A 19,872-nucleotide genomic window follows, 5' to 3' on the forward strand; every position below is an offset into this window, starting at 1 on the left:
ATATAACATTGTTTACTACTTAGACTTCTTTTAATATGTAACTGAGAAAGGTTATTAGATTCTTTGATATAAAGCAGTGATTAGGAAATCATTTCTTGTGAAAAAAGAACAAAAAGCCGACAAAATAAACGTAAATTGAATCAACATCACAAACTTTAGTTTTTAATTAAGAGATATGACTAGCTGCAGGGCTGTATGGTTTTAAAACGAAATATTTTTGTCGCATCAATAAAACCCTATACGCCATTGATATAATCTAGTTACTCGAACAAACGAGCAGACAGCGACGAGCCCAGAAGCGCTCTGCGTTCGCTAGTTGCAGCAAAATAAGCAATAAAACTGTCCATCTAAACAGCTATTTCAGACAAAATAGCATCCAGTTAGGGTGTAGGTAAACCTAAATAGAGCATAACCCAAACAATGAAATGCTTTCATAAAATAAATGAAACCGTGTTTTGATTACATTTTCCATGTGAAAGAATAATGCCTAGCGAAGCCAATATTAAATCTATAAAGAGAAGCTGTTGTTTTGGGTTTGCCGGATTTCTACTGTCAGGTGTTATCGGGGTACGGACTACTGTTTCTAGTTAACAGTCTACTGTATTGCATGTATTGGACTTAAGTTGTTTTGGGTTTACCGGACAACTACCGAACCTCTACTGGAATACTACAAGACTCATCAAACGCATAGACAACGAGGCATGGCGAAGAAAGAGCTTTCTTGGAGTACAGAAACAGACAACGATCAAATTTTGCAGATAAGCTTCAGTGCAAGAACAGCTGAAACTTCCCTAGAAAGATCTCCGAGAATTTCCATATTTACAAGCTGAAATATCTAAAATATTCCAAGCGCTATCATTTTGAAACAAATTTCTTCATTTTCTAAACCATTTTGCCGAAACTAGCTCTCATAAAACAGAAAACACCTAGAAAACTATCTGACACTTAAATGATCTTATAATATAATTCAAAATCACCAGTGGGTTGGCTGTTCTAAAAGTCAACGATTCTCACAAAGTAACACAATTTTAACTGAGCTTGAATCATCAATATACCCATACCTATATTGCAAAAAGTTCATGTTCCATAGGCACCGAAAAACAAACAATTTTCTGGGTCTCTATGCATAAGCTCTGAGATGGCATAGATACGGAGGCATGTCGAAGAAAAACGCTTACCTTGGCTTCGTAATGCTTTTGAAGATCTGGCATTGGAAATGTTAGGTGTAGATTTTGCGAGTCTTTTATAGGAACGATGTCGAGCTGGACCTTGAAAATTAAAAGGAGAGTAGGGAAAATCTGGTTAAAGAGAACGGGCAGGGTAAATCCATTGAAATATACGGGTATTTAGCTTGAAAAAACGTGCCATTGTATGCATTTCAAAAATCGATAAAATAATTTTCCACATAAGCTTTTAGCACCATAAAATTTGAAGATAACACGGAAAAATGGAAATAAAGTACCCTAAAGATATTTTTGTCTGATACTCTTTATAGCATAAATGTCGCTCAAATATGCGTCCAGTTCAAATAAGCGCCCACCCTAACAGCTTGAACATTAAAAAAACACACAGGGCGTTTGATAGGCCATTCACGGTAATGACTGAAGGTAAGCAGAAACTTTTCCCCAGATGCAGATCGAAAGTAGCATGTGAAGAAGAATAACCCGCTTGATTGGTTCCTGGTTTTTGACCAATCAGTGACCGCGCCGACTTCTAAAGATGATTACTATATAACTGCATTGCGATCCTTATTTAAAAGGTAAGCGGGAAACACTGCTCCCATATATGTAATGTCCTAAACGAAAACTGACATGATAAAAGGCATTAAGCAAATGCATCAATATGAAAAGCATATTTAACAATAAGGATTGAGCATAGAATCCACAACACGCTGAAAAATGCAATCCCACCAATTTATTGATTCACGTAAAGTGACATCTCTAAAAGTGGTGCTAGAATTAGGTGAAATGTATCCTGTCTCATACTGCTGTCAACGTAACAGCATTTCAGGGCCTAGTACTGCAAAATACCAACACTTACTGGTAACTGTTCAGGGCCAAGAGGATGCTGCAGATACTCTTTAACTTGGCTTCCTTTGTTTTCAACTAAACTAAATAACGGAAGTATTGCTTTCTCTAGGTCTGAAATGCTTTCTGAAATACAAAAAAGATAGCACATTCACAAAAAACATTTATGTAATATATAGCAGATACAGAAAAAACAAGCACATACAAGTTTTAATGTAACATCTACATAATTCTTATAAGCACTGGATATAATCTTTCATGAAAGCTGAAATCGATGGACCTGGTTAAGATCAGCAAAGATAAGGGAGATTGTATATCAACCATAAAAGACAATCATTTGAGTCCAAAGAGACAAATTGCACATCAATCCTCAAAGACACCGGGTCAAATTTTGAACTTTCAATGCAAGTTATTTTCAATTTCTTCAAACGTTGCTAGAATGACATATCCCTAAAAGAAACGGATAACTAGGTCTGTTTTGCGTAATCGGTGGGTGTTTTTGTTGGATTAGTCATGGAGACCCTTAATCATTCTAGCATATGTCTTGAAGCAAAATAAGAGATCAGTTTTAAAATATGTCTTCAAACGCTACACAATAAAGAAATGAAGTCTGCTAATCTCTCCATTAGACTTAGTTTTCTGCATAAAATGTCAAATTTTTGAAAGTTTGTTGTAGCCTACGTAATCCAGGTATGAAAAAGATGACAGCTGTATGCGAGTAAACGAAAGTTGGGCGGAACAATCAGACATCTTAAATTTACTAAATTTCTTTAACCTTTTTATGAAGACGAGGAATGACGTAAAAGAAATTACCTCTACCAATCACAACAAGAGCCATGATATTCGCCGAATACAGGTCATTATGAAACTTAAGAAGTTCATCTCTTATGTTAATTCCTTCGCTTTCCGGAAAGGTCTTCAACGTTTGTAAATTTCCTGCAAAATAAATGCGATTGGGTAAAGTTTTATCTTATGATGGCCTACACAGTGTCTAAGGCTGAGGGTATTCAGAGGCCGCCAGAAAACTAAGTGGTTCTTCAGACTGAGTGAGATCATCAGAAGAGTTAACAGTTAAGTACAGGTGATATGAGTACGCATAATATGCACAGTTAGTTCAGCAACGAGATAACAAGTCGCCAATGACGCACATCCACAAACAAACGACTTAGTTTCTTAGGGACGAGTCAATAACCCAATGAGCACTGTCGATTCTTCTCCTTTGATCGTGGGTGGTAAAAACATTAAATTCACCAATCCATTAATTTCTCTAGATTCACACTGATTTTTTTCTCTCAGGTAGACACTGCCGCCTACTTACCAAATCTATATCTTGTCGTCAAACTCAATTCTGTTTCATCTCCTCTTAATAGTAGAAATTAAAAGATTGCGAAGAGAGATAATTTTCCTGAAAATGCTCTATTTTTTAAGGACATGGTTGTGGAGAAATGATCAGAGAGAAACAAATGACCACTCAAGTTTGTGAGTCTTAAGCTAATAACAACGGTAAAAAATCATTTCTCTTGATATTAAAAAAGTAATTGGGAAATCCACTTTATCAGAAGATCAATTAGATAACTTGGTTAGCCAAATAAAGAGCACCTTATATCAGTCAAGACTTTTTTCAGCACTTTCCAAAAAAAAGAAATATTGTAGTTGAACCAAAACTACAAAGGAAATAGCAGTGCTACCCCGCAATGTAAATAACAATAATAAGATTAAATTCTTTCCTCAAGAAGTATCAATCATTTTTGATAGAGAAAATATTTTCCATGAATTTATTTTTGGATAAATTTTATTTCAATCAAGTTAACTTGGATGACGACAGAAAAAGACATTTTGTTGTTTGACGATTACTATAGCGACATTCCAGTTTTAAGGTGACATAGTTCCTGTAAATTCAGACTTAAACACGTAAACACTTAACTTAAACACTTAAGACTAAAGTGAAGACTTAAACAGACATGAGTCATCTTCAGCAAAATTAATGAAAGAAAAATGACTATTAATATGAGAAAGGAAGACAATAGGGACTGTAAACCGTGGCTATACGGACCTTAAAGAAGCAATCGGGACATATGTGAGGACATCGTGAAGTAATAAACAATGAAAACATGTTTGAAGGCAGAAAAAGACACGGGGATGAAGATAAAAAAATGAATATAAAAAGGGAAAGAAAGTCAGAACAAAAATTTTGGCTGCACGTCAATGAAAAAAGCCAGGCTCTGATTGACAAAAAAGTAAAAAATAACCTGTTCCAAATCTGTTGTAGGGGTGATCGGGCGCACATGTAGAAATTAACAGCTGATGGCGTCTCCAATGATCTCGCAATAAGTTATTTTGATTCTCTGCAAATAAAAAAAGAAGTGTTTCAATGAAAGTTTCTCTGCCAATGAAAGTGTTTCAAAACAAATATTCCCTTTAATTTAATTCATAAGAACTCGATTTGATGGATAGAAGTTTGTGAGAAATTTTTCTAACTATGTCAAATGACAACAAAGATGGAAAAGCCGAAATTGACATTGACAATGTGATAGTTTGAGAGCCATATTTAAAAATCCTGTATTAAAAACTTTAAAAAATGTGAAAATCAAGAATACCTCATTAAATAAAGGGCAGTCGGAATTAGGATCATATTGGAAGGAAAGGGGAAGAGAGAAACATTTGCTGCTTTCAATTACATACTTAATAACAGAGAAAATAAAACACTATTTGGATTACTGTCAAATGCTATCGTTCAATGATATGAAAACCAATGGAATCAGCGTTAAAGGAATGAGAGAGTATAGCAAATGCGTTCGATTCCTAGCTACAGAGAGAGTAGGTATATCCTTAGACTTCTTAGGCATTAGACCTAACCACAAAGGTTTTCATGGTTAGCGTTTGCGACTGAGCGAAATCTGCGGAAACTAGACACAGATTTCTATTATGGTATTTGCAACTGTTCGCACGCGGCTCAGGCGTTGATCTATACAAACATACCAATCTACAGATACAAAACAACTACAAACATATAAAAATCTACACATACAAAACAATTTCAGCTTCTTCTTAATCTGTTTGTGAAATTGCAAACCACTTTGAATTTGCTATCTGGTAATTAAGCATTGCCCATGCTCTAGTTTTAAAAATCTAGTGGTATCTGTCCCAAAGCTTTGTTTTCAGTAGATTCCAGTAGACTTTAGGTTATTTTGTGTTACTTTTTCCTCAAAAACCTTTCCTTCAAAGGTAGGTTCGTGCTTTTAGATCTCCGTCACTGGAAAATGACGGCTCCTCTTGGAAATAGATAATGAATTTTTTCTTTCCTTGTAACTCTTCAAAAGTTAACTTATGTCAACCGTATCACGTTTAAACGGAATCAAGGCTAGGTTTACACTGGTAGATAGTACCCACTTTGAACAAGATTCTACCTATTTTTAAACAGATTCAAATGTATCCGGTCTCTTGTCAACGCTGTATTAATGGGACAGGAATTGGGTTCATCATCTTGGTTTGTGACAGTAACTTTCAACAGACCGAAAAATTTATGGTTTAAATCAATTGATATTTCTATAGTGTAAAACACGCAGCCTATGCTCGTTAAAAGGCAAATCTAGATCTAAAACCACAATAAAGGTCCCGAGCTGCCGAGAGCTAAATAAAGCGAGAACCCAAAACCATGTTACTCTTTGTACACTCTAATTACTTACTAAAAACCTAATCCGTGATATTGACCTGGAACAACAGGAATTAGAAAAATATGTTTACATGGGCTTGGTTGATGATAAGAGACTGTTGCTTTCCTTCGATCGGATGCAAGTAACGAAATAGTGGTGTAGCTCGGGAATAGCTTCAAGCATAGTGTATGGATCGTAATATGAATCGTTATATAATGTATGCTTCTATAGCGTTATGGTCGTTATTTCCTGGAAGCATGCATACATAACATACGATTAGTGTTTCTAATCGTGCAAATAGACACCATCATAAGAGCTTTCTCGGGCTTAGCCTGAAATGCTCAAATAAACGAAAGATGCTTGGGGTTGAATTAGACTAAAGATTACAGGCCCTATAATATAAAGCAATTAAAAATTTATCCAAATTTTTATAAATTTTGAGGGTCCCTCGACTTTGGTAAAGCAGACTTTAAACCCTAATAACATCACAGAAATGGTATGGAAGTCACCTGGGCAACCTTGAGTAACCATTTCAGTTTCAAAAATTAGGTATCAACTCAAATGGATTTGCTACAGTTATCTAAAATGAAGTTGGTTTACATGATCATATTCAGAAATGGATTTAATAGAACATCTTAAAAATCAAGAGTGATTTGGACTTTATTCAGGCATCCATTACCTGATTCGATTGCATTGACCTCTCTATCTTTCGCATCTTCGTTGAAAAGTGGACAAAGAAAGAACTGGGCAAACCTAAATTCAAATGAAAAAAATGTACGTGAACGAATGCTGAAAATAACTTGACAATCTTCATCTTTTCTTTGGGTTGAGAAAACAAAAGGGCTATAAAAAGGATTCAGTAACAAGGTTTCAATTTTTGCAAAAATTTATCTATGACAACAGATTAGTTAGCCAATTAACAAACCAGTTAATCTTTTTCTTTTCAAAGAATTGTAAGATTATTGCTAGCAGCATATTGCAGATCATCTATCCAAGGACATTCTGTATAATCCTTGTCGATTCCTTGGTCGGATTACGTAATCAGATCAAATCAAGACTGATGTTACTTGTTAAAACTATTGATTTGCATCAAGTCACTGTTATTTCAGAGGACAAATTAAGAAACAGAGAGGTTAGAGGTCCCTGTGAGAGACAAGCCGAAGACAGTTTCTAGAGCTAGGCCCTCCCTGTCCTGCTCTCTTTGATATTTTTGTGGGTATGTGATTTACTACAATGAAGAATCATGGATTGAATTAAAAATAACATACCTGTCTAGTGCTTCCAGCAAACATTCTGAGCGAACGTCAAAATAATAAGTTGTATGTTCTTGTGAGGTAAAGGCATTTGAGTGTCCACCGTGCTCGTTGAGAAACTATAGAGAAAATATTTGATCCATGGAAGAACACCATTGAGGAGAAAAAGTAAAGAGTAAATTTTCAGACACCTATTTGAAATTGGCAAATAGACGCCAAATCTACTTAGCTTACTGGCGTTATGTAGTAAGTGAGTGGCCTCTGAATGACTTGGCATTTTGAGTAAAGAAAAGGCTTGAACACTTTACCTGATAACAAATTGAGTTAAGAAATTCTTCTCTAATGACCCAACGTCTCCTAACAAGTATTTCAGAATTCAACCAAATCACCTAACAAAGCTATAACGATATAATTTAGAACTTAATGTTGCTTGAAAATAACTGTTAAATGATGCGCATAAATACAAGTGAGTTCTCTTGAACTGGCTGTGAATTATTGAAAAAGTCTGCTTCTTAGAGGAGACGTTTGAGCGGATGGGCCTTGCATAGACTGTAGATACGTCGAGAATGTGACGTATTCTTGGGTTTTGGGCGAGTCTTCAAAGGTGTATTATCGGCAAAGAACCATTCAGAAAAGTCATAAACAAGTTTGTTTACGGGGAACACTGATAAAAGGTACCATGATATCGCAAAACTTAATTATTCACAAGCTCACCTCAGTAAAAGCATTCTCTGATGGATACTGTGAAGGGAAAAGTAATTATAGCCATTATTAATCTTTTAATGAAATTTTTACTTTAGATATCTTATGTTCTAAATTTGAAAGGTATGTTATTGTGTAGGAGAGCAAAATTCAGTTGATGTCATGGCAACAATAACCAAATATTAACTTTGTGATTACAGACTTTTTTAATACGATGGTTGATAAAACCGCAATAAATCACATTGATACAAAGCTTGTCAATTGCTTAAAGCCGTATTTTACCGAAAATCAAGAGGAAATCAATGGTTTTGTATCAATGAGCGGTAGCGCACTTGCCAGAAGGGTCATCAGCAAGAAATAGGTAAACAACGTCACGACTTAGAGCGACCACCCTCTTTTTGATCGCAATAAAGATGTTACCTATAGAGAAAAATTCCCGGACATATCCGGACATAGAGCACCTCCAGTACATGCACTCACTCTCCATGCATAAAAAGGTGCTAAATGATTTGTCGAAATCCCATACCCTCATCTTGATATGATGTCCTAGAATTTCTTCCATTATTGCTCTAAAACATTGCTGTTGAATGGGTTTTCCCAAATTGCACTCCCAGCAGTTTGCCTATTGTTTGGTCACTGATTGTCAAACTTACCGTAGGCCCAGTCAATAGCAAAGTTCTAGGCCAATACAGTTAACACACAAGTTGTAGTTGACAAAAGACTTCCGCAGCCTCCTTACAACTATAGGGTCACTTCAATACATTTTGCAAATAAATTGCTTGCAACATTCTTAAAAAAACCTCAGTTAAATTTAGTGTAGCGACCAGAACATCATAGAAATAAAAAATTATTGGGTCCTTCTTGTGTAGTCTTGTCATCTATGAGCAAGTTAAGTTCCATAAAACAGTAAAGAGTGCGGGTAAGTGGTAAAGTATCCAGTTTGTCATGCAACTAACCTTTTCTGTACCAAGAAAGAGCATGTGTTCACAGAAATGAGCTAAACCAGGAAGCTGCGCTGGGTCTGAGAGGTTCCCTAAAATGAAAACAAATATTTATACTTGTTGGTAATACCTTCTAGATATTCAACTGATAACTCTAGATCACAGGATTTTAAACACAACAAGAAGCTATCAAGGGCCTATCTGCCCAATAAATCTATCAACATTCGGGAAATTCTAATATTTGAATGTAGCGTCCTAAAGATGCAAAATAGTTGCCAAAAGTGTGTAAAGTTAAGAAATCATCGAGGCACAAAAAAATTTAACATGAATAGCCTAAATACCTAGATTTCATGGCAGATATCATGATTCAGTTGTGAATCAAACATCAAGCGTTCTTGGATATGTTACACAATCCCTAGTGCGCCTAATTATATTACGTTATCTTGTAAGCTTTTTAATTTCAATAACAAGATTGCCTTTTATCCAATAGACACTGAAGTAATCATTAGAATTAAAAACTGAGCAAAGAGAGCATAATGTTGTGGTTAAGATGGGAGCTTGGTTTGAAAATGTCTTTGTAGGTCTGCAGGCTAAAGTTTATTTCCATCTTTCATAATATATATTGCCATTTCAATCATTCAAATTTTATCAAGTTTTTGTTCAGACATTGTTATTTAAACTAAGAGGGGGGGAGGCACAAAAAAAGTAAAACCTACCAGATCGAGCAAGTAATGGTTTCATCACCAAACTGTATAAATAGTTGGGTCACACCCCTCAGTTCTCATAAGGAAACCCTTTGATTACAGACATAAACAGTGGTAATGCAGTAATTACACACGCCTGAAATCTTTATAGTTAGATATTTTACAGAAGCCAATGAGAGAAAGAATGATAACCAGAACTGTCCTTTCATTAGCCTCTTATTATTATATAATTAATATTAGTAATATAATTAATATATCAATATAAGGGTAGTGTCCAAGTTCTTTTTTGCCTCTACCTATCTTCAGAAGGTGGTTTTTAGAACACTGAAAAAATGAGTTTTTGCGTAAATGCCAAATCACTAGCATGACAGCAATCATAAAGACAGCTTAGATGGACTGCATGAGTTTTGACGTCAGCAGTGTTTCAATGAATATTAATATCATACGACAAATTGGAGTACATATTATGATTGGAAACTAAAAGCTTTTAAGGACCTGCCATTACTTACATGCTGCCAATTTTTAACTTTGGCATAATGGTATTACCTTTAAGATGTATTAACCGGCATGAAATGTCTTACCATCAAACAGCTGCAGGGCCGTAAATCTGTCATGTCAATTGGGGGGGGGGGGGGGGGGGTCAGCAAGGCAAATGAATATAAAGTGTGTAGTGGGTCATGGCCCCACCAAGCAATTTATGGTATGTGTTTGAGGGGAAAACGACTTAGAAAACAAAAATCAAGATTATTGGATTTACTGAGAATTTTTCAGCTCTATAAAAGGTATTTACAGTTATTCCTTAGGATGTGACTTTCATAAAATTTGATGAAAAACATTTTCAGAGACAACAACACAAAATTGAACCTGGGGTGTTAAGAATGAAGTTTAATGATATAGGAGGACCCATCATGGGTCCGACATGAAAGACAATTTTTGAAATCATACCTTCCAAATAGCTAAAAAAGTATCTCCCAGACCAAGTTTAACAAAATTTTATACCGCTCAGGATAGACAATTCAACGTTTCTCAGAAGAACACAGATTATCGTTTCTTGGGAGAAATTGGGTAGGGGAAGAGTCATGCTTATATTCTAGTGACAGATGTTGGGGGAGGGAAAAAGGGGGATCTTTGGCTCTAACCCAGCTACCATGGATTCCATTCTTTAAAAGAAAATTAAGATAATTTCTGAAAAAAAAATCATTTCCTCCAAATTTTTTTGGGGAGGGGGGTCCAGTTTTTGTACCCTAAATTGAGGCTCGGCATTGAAACCTTTCCTTGTTTATTTTTCTCTCCTCTATTAGAAAGAACCCTATTAGTGACTACTACTAGCAGAAATTTGAATATAATTGGAAAATATTTTTACTTTCTAGGCTTCTTAAAGCCCCCAAAATAATACTTATTTCGGAAAGGAAGAGTAACTTGAAGCTGTGATAAAGGAGTTTGAGAATCTTAATTTTAGCAGTTGGCTCTCTTGCTGGATTAGTGCATTTGCAAATCTGCTGTAATACAATATGTTGACCAGAACAATTTAGTACGGCTTGGGAAATTTGGTTATCCTTACTGAGATTATTATGAGGACAGGCTGACTGAGCAGAATTTTGTATCAAGAACTTCCACAGACAAGGCATTGTTGGTGGCCTGGATAAACAAAGTAAAGTACAAAAAATGCTCCTGATGTCACCATCACGATTTTGTCCTCAGTTAACTAAACTCAAAAAAATCTTCTGGAAAAAGTGTTGATGTTAACTTGAAAGCAGTTGACACTTGACAAATTAGTCTGAATAGCTTTGATATACTAGGAAAAACCTGAACCAGGATGAATGAGCATTCAAAAATTGTGACCAAAATAAGTGTGTTCAACATAATCTTAATTGAACTAAAAATACATATTATAAAATCATGATCATAAGGGGGTCTAGTTGCACACTGGATTTCAAAATTTTGGCGTAAATTTTCTCAGAAACTTTTCACTTGATAGGTCACACGTTTATAAAATTAACAGCCTCCTTTATGTCATAAAATTCAAAATGATTTAATCTCATTCCATGTGTCAACTTTGTCACTTAAAATCTATAAATATTTTTATACCAACAGACAACAAAAGCTTTATGCGCAGCTTGTGGTGGCACAAACATTGGTAATGCATACTAAAAACTTTCTGCTTGCCTGTTGCACACCCAACATAACAGAAATTTCATCTAGTGCACAAAAATTGAACATCCCATACTACAATTAACTTAACAACATAGTTTTATGTTACCTGTTATGTGCTTTATGGCTAAGGAGGACCAGTTTCAGGTGCTTTAAAATGTAATTATCAAATTGTGTATTTACATAATTCATTTGTATTCATTTGTTTGCATAAAATTGACTTGTCTAATTAACAACAAACTATTTGCTTCCATGATTTTTCTAACAATAAACTTCAGAGCCAGTCACTGTGCAATATCACACACAATTTTTTAATACTTGAGTTGATATTATAAAATGGAAATCGCTTATTTCATGTATGTATACCCAATTATCTTTTGTGTGGAGTTCACTGATTTTAACAAATGGAAAAGATTGAGCTTTCAATGTCACAGCATTTCTTCCACCACATATCATCCATGTTGGGACCTCTTTGAGCTGCTATGGACGGAAGCACTGCAAAGATTTTTGGCTAAGCTTGTGATTGATTGGGTTATGATGATTGATGGATAAAACTCCCAAAAGTTTTAGAAACAGAGAAATAGGCTCAAAACCTCTATGATTATAGAGCTTGTGCATGATACCAAAGGTATGCAGCAGCTGCCTGAAGATTGCAAAATTTGTGGCATAGGATTTGGAAGATATCTTGTGTTCTTTGTTTTTTCTTGTAATCATAACTCAGAAGTTTGAATATGGGATATTTCCCAATAAGATGACAAGATAAACAAGACAGGCTTTACAGTCTGGCCAGTAGGAGTAAGAGTTCAGGACAGACGAGACGATGTTGCCTTATAAGAGATATTAGGGAGATTAAAACCTAATGTGGGTTTACCCCTTTTGTTTTAAGTGTAAAGTAACAGGTCTATTTGGCAGCAATGACTCTGAAGTTCTGGATCTGAAAGTGCTTCTAAACATTGAAGATTGTAGAATTTGTGTATGGCATCCATAAAAGCAGTTAACTATTATATTATCGCATCAACGCGTAAATGTTTGAAGCTCTTCCTGCAAATACAAATAATCCTATGTCTGTCAGGAAGCAAAGTTATATTTACACTTAGTTCTGCTTTTGCAATATAATATGGCAAAGAAGCATCGCAAAAACCTCACAGAAATTGGAAGTTGGTGAAAAAAATAAGGAATGACGTATGTATAAAACTAAACTTGGCTGGTTACATTCATACTCACCGATGTGTACATCCACTGAGGCTGCAGATTTCTCTGTTGTTGGATCACTCACTAGTAGGACTTTCATCTTATTTTCAAGTTCATATCCTCGGTAGTCTCTTTTGTCCTCACAGGATTTTAGAATCTCAAACGATGATCCTTCGAAGGAAGCCATTTTCAAAATATGTAGTTGTACGAAATCTCATTTTGCCGTTACCGAGCTGCCTCGTACCCAAAACACCTGGTACATTCTATGACTCTGTGGCAGGAACATAGAAGAAATGTTGATAAAATGAAATTTTATCTGAGTTAATTTCACGAGGGATGTTGTAGAATTTGATTTACTAGGGGTTTTACTTTTATTCGAATTGTCTTTTCCACTTTGGGTGTTAATTATCATGCTTTAATTCTGGTAGTTGATCCTTATGTGCCCTTTTCGATGCATTTGGGGTATAGGGCAGTAGGAGTTCTGTATTTTGGGTTTATGCACGGAGTTATCGGTCCCTTGGCTCTGATGAGGGTATTTAAGCGTTTGGGTTGGGCTTATCGTGATTGTTGGTAGACTTTTCAACGTTCTTCTCTTTTCCCGTGCCCTCCCTCCCTTTTTGGTAACTAGCCAAGTGTGTTTTCTTTTTCAAGTCTTTTGGTAGCTAGCTAAGTGTGTTTTCTTTTTAGGAATTAGAGCTTACCTACATCACAGTATTCTTTAAAAGGTCTTGTTGCCTTTTTTAGTTTAGGATCGTTCCGGCTTTTTATCCTGTCATATTTTGTCTTTCCCTCTTGTACCTTTGGAATCTAAGGTAGGACTGGTGCATCGGCCCCTGGTGAGAGAAGTGATATTTTCTTGTCCATTCCCTGCCCAGAACTTGAAACTGCTTGCACTTGAGTTAATCAAGCTATATAAAGCTTAGGGCTTTTATTTGGGTTAGGTGGAGCAACTTGTGCCGCTGCACCAACGGCCCAATGTTGCTTCCTGTGATGAGGGAATGTAGCCTCAATGCCTGACTTCATGAGGGATGTGGGAATGTTATTTTTGAGGGAGCTATATTATCAAAGTGAAAACATTTCTCTTTTGATGCTATTTTCCCGAAATTAACCTGGAATTGTCCCTGTCGTAGCTTCTATGATGAGAAAAGCCAAGGAAACACAGCAACAAAAAATGACATTTTTCAACTTCAAAGCAAAACTTTAACTAAAAGTGAATGCATTTATAACACCAAAAAGAAAACAGAGCTACGCTATAACTTCAAAAATTTGCAACTCAATAGGTAGTAGGTCGCACACAGAGACTAAATACATCATCGATCTCTTAATTTCAGATCTAGCGAAAACAAAACGCCCAAAAACATAGCAAATAGCTACTCATATTCGTTAACAATAAACAAAACCAAGAACTTTACAAGAAAAATTTTCTAAAACTAGAATTATATTCTTTCTTTAAATGCAGTAAAAAAGCTGTTTGTTTATAAAAAAGGAAAATATGAAACATAAAAATCATGAAAATCAGCAAATAAACCAAACCTTTGCCATAAGCTTTCCTTTACATAAAAGACTTTGCAAGATTTCACTGTTCTTTGCATTCATGCTTAGGACCGACCCTATGCAGTACAAACAAACTTTTAATATCAACAATATTTATAATACAGAAATGTTAACAGCTAATATGAATGTTCCTTTAATAACAAAACTCTAGGCTGTGAAATATTTTTAAGGTTTTAACTTGCTGTACTTATTCAATCTAAAAGTAGATAGAGCAATCTTTTGTCTGAGATAACTTGGTGCTGGTCAGCATCCATAGCCGTTGGTGTTGACGTCTACAAATCTAGCCCCAGGAAAGGTTCTATTTCTGCAGATTAGGTACTGTGTCTCTGTACGCATGTTTCCCTCTCACAAAAACATTTCGGCTTGAAAGATTGCACTTCATAGCGAATGAAAATTCCTTCGTTTGCAGTGCAGTTCTTGGAGACTTTTTTGGGACACAATGGTGAGCAAGCTGCGGCACTTCCAGCTTGGCAAATGCACATGAGTTTGCAATCGTTTGTGACAAAAAGTTCATTGACAGGGTAGTAGTCACTCCCAACTTTACAAGCTACGATAAAATCAAAATCAAGTCAGATAAGAGCATTCAATAAGTGTGAACAGAAAACATTGGTGTCAACATTGACTAAAATCGAGAATAGGGGAAGTGCAGAGGAAAAATATTTGGGCCTTGCAGAGGTGGACATTTTAGGGGGTTTGGGGCCATTGTTTCCTTCTAAAAACACCAGGTCTTGTGTTGAAAACAATGAGCTGCATTGATGAACGCCTTTGAACGCCCACTGCCATGCCAATGGTCAGTAACAATTTCAGTTTCATTAAACAAGATACCTAGCAACGGATATAGTGCAGTTCAATAATCCATAACAAGGACGTTTGTTAATGTTCAGAAGGTTTTAACAGCAAAGCAAGTGATGGAAGAAGGAAACTTTCCCATTAGGCTCCCTAAGCCATTGGGACCATATTTTTCGAAATCATGAGCATTAAGTGGTGGGCCAAGTGAACCTCTTTATCTGCCTTTGTGCTCTAGCTAAGTGCTGAAAATTTGTAAAAATTTTGATGCATCAGTTGTTTTGTTTGTGTAAAGTATGGATAAATTTTTCAAGTACGATAAGCCAGCAACCTTCGGACATCTTATCACTGGTACAGTAATATTGATAGTATGAATTGATACTGATAGCTGGGAATTTTAAAGACACAAGGCTAAATCCTAACTTAATCTACAGGTAATCTTAAGTTAAATCTAGTCAATCATATTTTCGTTCTTTTAATACTTAGCTGAAAGAATATCAGTCTCTCTGTTACATTTAGGTCTGAAACAATTGAGATAATTAGCTATAAATCTACACGATGCAGAAAATTTTTGTCAGACAGGAACATCTATCAGCTCTTAGGCAATGCTATGCTATGCGTGTTTTGCTTTGCATGAAAACCTTGACTGAATAGGCCTACACCAGAGATCCTTTATTCAATTTCTTCCTTAAACAAGTTTTTTCACCTAAGATAGGATTTCTTAGATCTTTATCTTGAATTTGAGCTGAGCCCTGTTTGCTTAGAAACGTTGTCTCTATGATGCAGTCTAGAGTACAAGTATGATTCAGCGATAAACTATTTCTGCTTTTTGTTTGAATAAAACCCTGAAGCAATCTTTTCCAAGTAAATTGATTCTGCAACCGAAAATGGATTATAAAGATCTGGATCAATGCACGTGGGCAGATTGCGGTTTGGATACAAATCCAAAAATAAGCGACTTGTATCAAAATGGAAAGCTGTAAATCTATACCGTGTGAATCATTAAGATGATCACACTAGGCGATGAATAACAATTTGCAAAGACTTAAAATGCCTACTAGCGATATCATGCCAATGACAAACAACCAACCAACTAGATTAGCATTGTTTAGTTTACTCAAGAAGTAAAAGGAAAGTAATGAAAAAGTTGAGCCTAAATGCTGCTGCATTTGTTGGGAGCTTACCATCTTTTATTTCAAGGTTATCCAAAGAAACCGCAAAAATAAGCAAAAACCTATTACCCGTTTGCTTTCCGCAACAAGATACTTTTGATAAAATCGCATACCGCTTGCAAATCTCCAAACTGCAACAATTGTGTCCAAAATGTGGCCTAATTTACAAAATGGCTGGATTCTTTTGGTGACTTTGGCTTTCTGCAATGTGGGTAGGTTAAGAGTGCGATTGGCACGACACGCCCTTTTAGAAAATATCTTGACTGACATTACCCCTCTTCTTAGCAATCATCTCAGGAACTTGGTTACGTCATTCATGGCTATATTTGGTGAAGGTCATAGATGCAGACTTTTGATTTCACCAAGGGGTGGCTTGTACCATTCATAAAGTTATCAACGTACATTCAGCTTCGAGCACCATTTTCAATTGCTTCAAATTTCTTGTTCTTCCTTTTGACCAGGAGTGGCAGAGACCCCCAAAAAAATTTCCCAGAGGCTTGGAGCTTGAGCCCCCAAAGCCCCATGTAATAAGTTAGCTACTACGGAGAAGGACATGTCCTTAGCTACCTATCTGTGCTATAGATTGGTTGAACTCCCAAGGGGTTGAATTATGAAAACCGCTATGCTTTCATAACCAGAGCTAGACTTTAAGCTACAATCGCGGACAAGGATGTTGGGACAATATGACATTTTCGCAAATTTCTACTTTACATTGCCCCTTTATATCAAAACCCCCTCCTTTCTATCAAAATCAATGCTAGATTAGCAGTTATATCATTAATGCTTCAAAAACATTTATTAGAAATTAAATAAGGAGATATTTTTCAAAGGGAAGAGAAAACATAAAAATTTCTTAAAATGTCTCAACTATTTTGTCGAGGATTGTAATTTTCACTCATATCAAATATACATAAACTGAGGCGCATAACAAGCTTTCTCGTCTAATTATCATCAATTAGTCTGTGATATTATCTCTACCCACATTTCTGTTTGGACAGGAATTGTGGGTTATCATTGAATAGAATTTCAAGGTAGTCTAACGAATTATCCTACGTGGGCATCCAAACACAAAAAGACCAGACAAAAAGGTTAGTGTTACAGACCATGGAGGAAAAATGTAGCTATAACGATATGACCCATGACTCATTATTTTATTATGTATTTGTTATTTTCGGCCATATGGTTTTTAATGGCTATGCCTAATGCGATGGGAATGAAAGAGACGGTATTCGAAACGACGATTGAAAATGTAGGGATAGACAAACCGAGAATTTTCTGTTTTAATCAATACCAAGAATTTTTGGCATATTCGGTGGTTAGCTTTACAAAATTTTACCATTGTATGTAACCACAACTTACAATGCCCACATTGCATTATCATGAAGGGTGTAAAGGAGATAGGAAGTCTGTTATAGATTTACAAATTTTGTTCTGATTCTTATTTATGCACAACGATTGAAAGAACTTATAGAGAACGTAAGCGCTACTTTTGGTAAATTCCGTTTCAAAGTCTGAATTAAGACTTTAAAAAGGTGGCTTATTGGCATTGACAAGGCTGAGGGAGGAAGTTCTGAACGAGGGAATGAAGGTACACCAAGAAGAGGAAAACGAGGGCGTGAAACATGCCCAGTTTGAGTGAGGCTCACCCAGGGGCGGATCGAGACATTCTCAACATTCTCAATTTAGAATGTCAGATTTTCCCAGTTTGATTATTCTAAATAAAATGCTAAAAGTAATGAATGAGCTCAGATTTAAGATTCAAGATAAGCATACATCTTTTTATTATGTATTTTAGGTATTTATTTCTACATAATCGTCGTATTTGCTATATTTTACTCCGTTTTGCCTTTGCGAAACATTTTTATATCTTCTCCGATGAAAAACCAAATTCTCCTTCATTGAACCTAGTACCCAGGAGAGTAGTAAGAGGCTGCGCCGCGTCCTGTATCTAGGCATGATTTTTAGAAAGTTTATCGACTGTTGCCATGCATTTTGAGAAGTTCCTTCGCATTTTTAGAAAGTTGCACGCAGTTTCTGTATGCGCACGCAGAGAATTTCAATTCATTTTTGTCACTTAGAAGAGGTCGACCTGAAAGATTTTAACGAGAGGAAAATTCGCCAGAATGACGTATTAAACCCATTCACTTTTAATAGGGTATATCTGGCATATGTTTAACATATATTTTATGAGGTCTTGCCTACGTCGCAGTTTGAGAATCTTGAGAAGTTAGTGGGCTGGTCCACAAAGTAGCTAAATTTGACAGGGAACACCAACTTCACGTGATCAAGAATCCACACTCCAGATCCAGACTACAGTGGCTGTGGCAGTGGCAGTGCCTGGTAATGATTTGTGTTTGTGCTTGATTAGAGAATAATTTCACAAGAGCCCATTGCAAGTATGGATGTATTGGAAGAATTGAAACAGTTATTGACCGATTGTGCTTTGGATACCATCGAGGAGTATTTTTTTTCGCTGACTAGGGAATGGTTACTTACAAGTCTGCCGGGAGGGCCTAGGCGCCAGAACCAGATCGTAACACACAACCTTCGACATTTATTGTGGCAAAAGAATTCTTTCATTTTGATGGCTGAACCTTGTTGAACGAGAAAGGGTCAGACTTTGAGGTACTGCTGAAAAATTTAATATAGGGGTTCATTTTGTGCTGCTGCTACTGGGCCTAGAGGCTCAGGTGGTAAATTCTGCAAAAAGTTTGTTTTGTTTGCAGACTGGCCCCTCTGGATGCTGGTAAAATACTTAATTTAACACCGATACCTTACCATTGTCTTTCTGTTTTTGTGTAATGTGATTTAAATGTAGAATTCACAAAAATTACACTGTTCTGAATTTAACTAGAACTAGAATATTCATTCAATGATTAAATGGTTGCCTATCTTTGTAATATAATGTTTATGGATACATTTTAGTTTGTTTGAATAGCTATTTAATTTGTTTTAAATAACATGTTATTTATTTGCAAGTTGATTTTCACTTTTGCTGTAATTTAATTTAAAGAACTAGCTGTAAAAAAGTTAAGAGAGATTTTAACAGTTAGAGAAGTCATTACTTTCTTACAGTCTTGTTACTGATATTGTTACCAAGCAGAATAGGATTTGTTGTCACAGCCTTTGGTGAAAAGTTTTATGCTATGGTGGGCTGTTGTGTTCTATTTTGAAACCATTTGACATGTTGCATCTTTTGAAATTTTATGTGGTTAATCATATGAGCTACATGGGCCTATTGTCATACACTGCACTCTTGTTTTGGAGATGCATCTCCTTTTCTGTTTTATTGATACTAAGCCAATAACGAACAAGGTTTATTGAGAATGCAACACAGAAGTCAAAATCTTGAGATATATTTATTTGAGCAAGGTGGTACTAGGAACTGGAAATGCTGTCCAATAAAGTATGTTTTACATTAAGTTAGTACACACAGTAAAGGCAGATAGAATCTGTTTTTAATGCATGTTAAAATGCAGTATTTGGTATGATGTAATCTAGTATGGCAGGAGTTGGAGTAATGGAGTAGTCTTTCAACAAGAAAAATGATGAGAAATGCATTTGTTTGCTTATTTTAGCAAGCCTATTACCAGACTAAGTTTTGATGGAATTGTGGTTTGGATAAAAAGCTAATTTTGGTTAACATTCCTGTGGAAGGAAATATTATGAAGGCAAAAAATTATCATTTTCTTTGACAAAAGAAAGTGCATCTGAAAGCTAAGCAAAGGGAAGTTTAGT

At 35.8% G+C, this 19,872-nt stretch overlaps 2 protein-coding genes across 2 annotated transcripts in view; both read right to left on the reverse strand.

Annotated features, from left to right (window-relative positions):
* Positions 1-13,195, reverse strand: part of LOC135685931 (insulin-degrading enzyme) — a 34,064-nt gene extending 20,869 nt beyond the window's left edge. Inside the window, exons 1-9 of the mRNA XM_065202032.2 lie at positions 12,656-13,195; positions 8,592-8,668; positions 7,648-7,674; positions 6,949-7,052; positions 6,360-6,433; positions 4,277-4,372; positions 2,841-2,963; positions 2,041-2,153; positions 1,179-1,268 (exon numbers count right to left, since the gene is read on the reverse strand). Of these exons, the coding sequence (XP_065058104.2) occupies positions 1,179-1,268; positions 2,041-2,153; positions 2,841-2,963; positions 4,277-4,372; positions 6,360-6,433; positions 6,949-7,052; positions 7,648-7,674; positions 8,592-8,668; positions 12,656-12,809 (858 nt within the window). The 5' untranslated portion in view covers positions 12,810-13,195. The remainder of the gene's footprint in view (positions 1-1,178; positions 1,269-2,040; positions 2,154-2,840; positions 2,964-4,276; positions 4,373-6,359; positions 6,434-6,948; positions 7,053-7,647; positions 7,675-8,591; positions 8,669-12,655) is intronic.
* Positions 13,196-13,789: 594 nt separating this feature from the next.
* The window catches only part of LOC135685928 (ATP-binding cassette sub-family C member 5), a 40,955-nt gene continuing 34,872 nt past the window's right edge, over positions 13,790-19,872 (reverse strand). The window contains exon 32 of the mRNA XM_065202028.2: positions 13,790-14,723. The gene's annotated coding sequence lies outside the window, so the exon portion shown is untranslated. The remainder of the gene's footprint in view (positions 14,724-19,872) is intronic.

The sequence above is a fragment of the Rhopilema esculentum genome, chromosome 6 (assembly GCF_057945365.1).
Source record: "Rhopilema esculentum isolate cy_ngs chromosome 6, ASM5794536v1, whole genome shotgun sequence".
Classification (NCBI taxonomy): Eukaryota; Metazoa; Cnidaria; class Scyphozoa; order Rhizostomeae; family Rhizostomatidae; genus Rhopilema; species Rhopilema esculentum.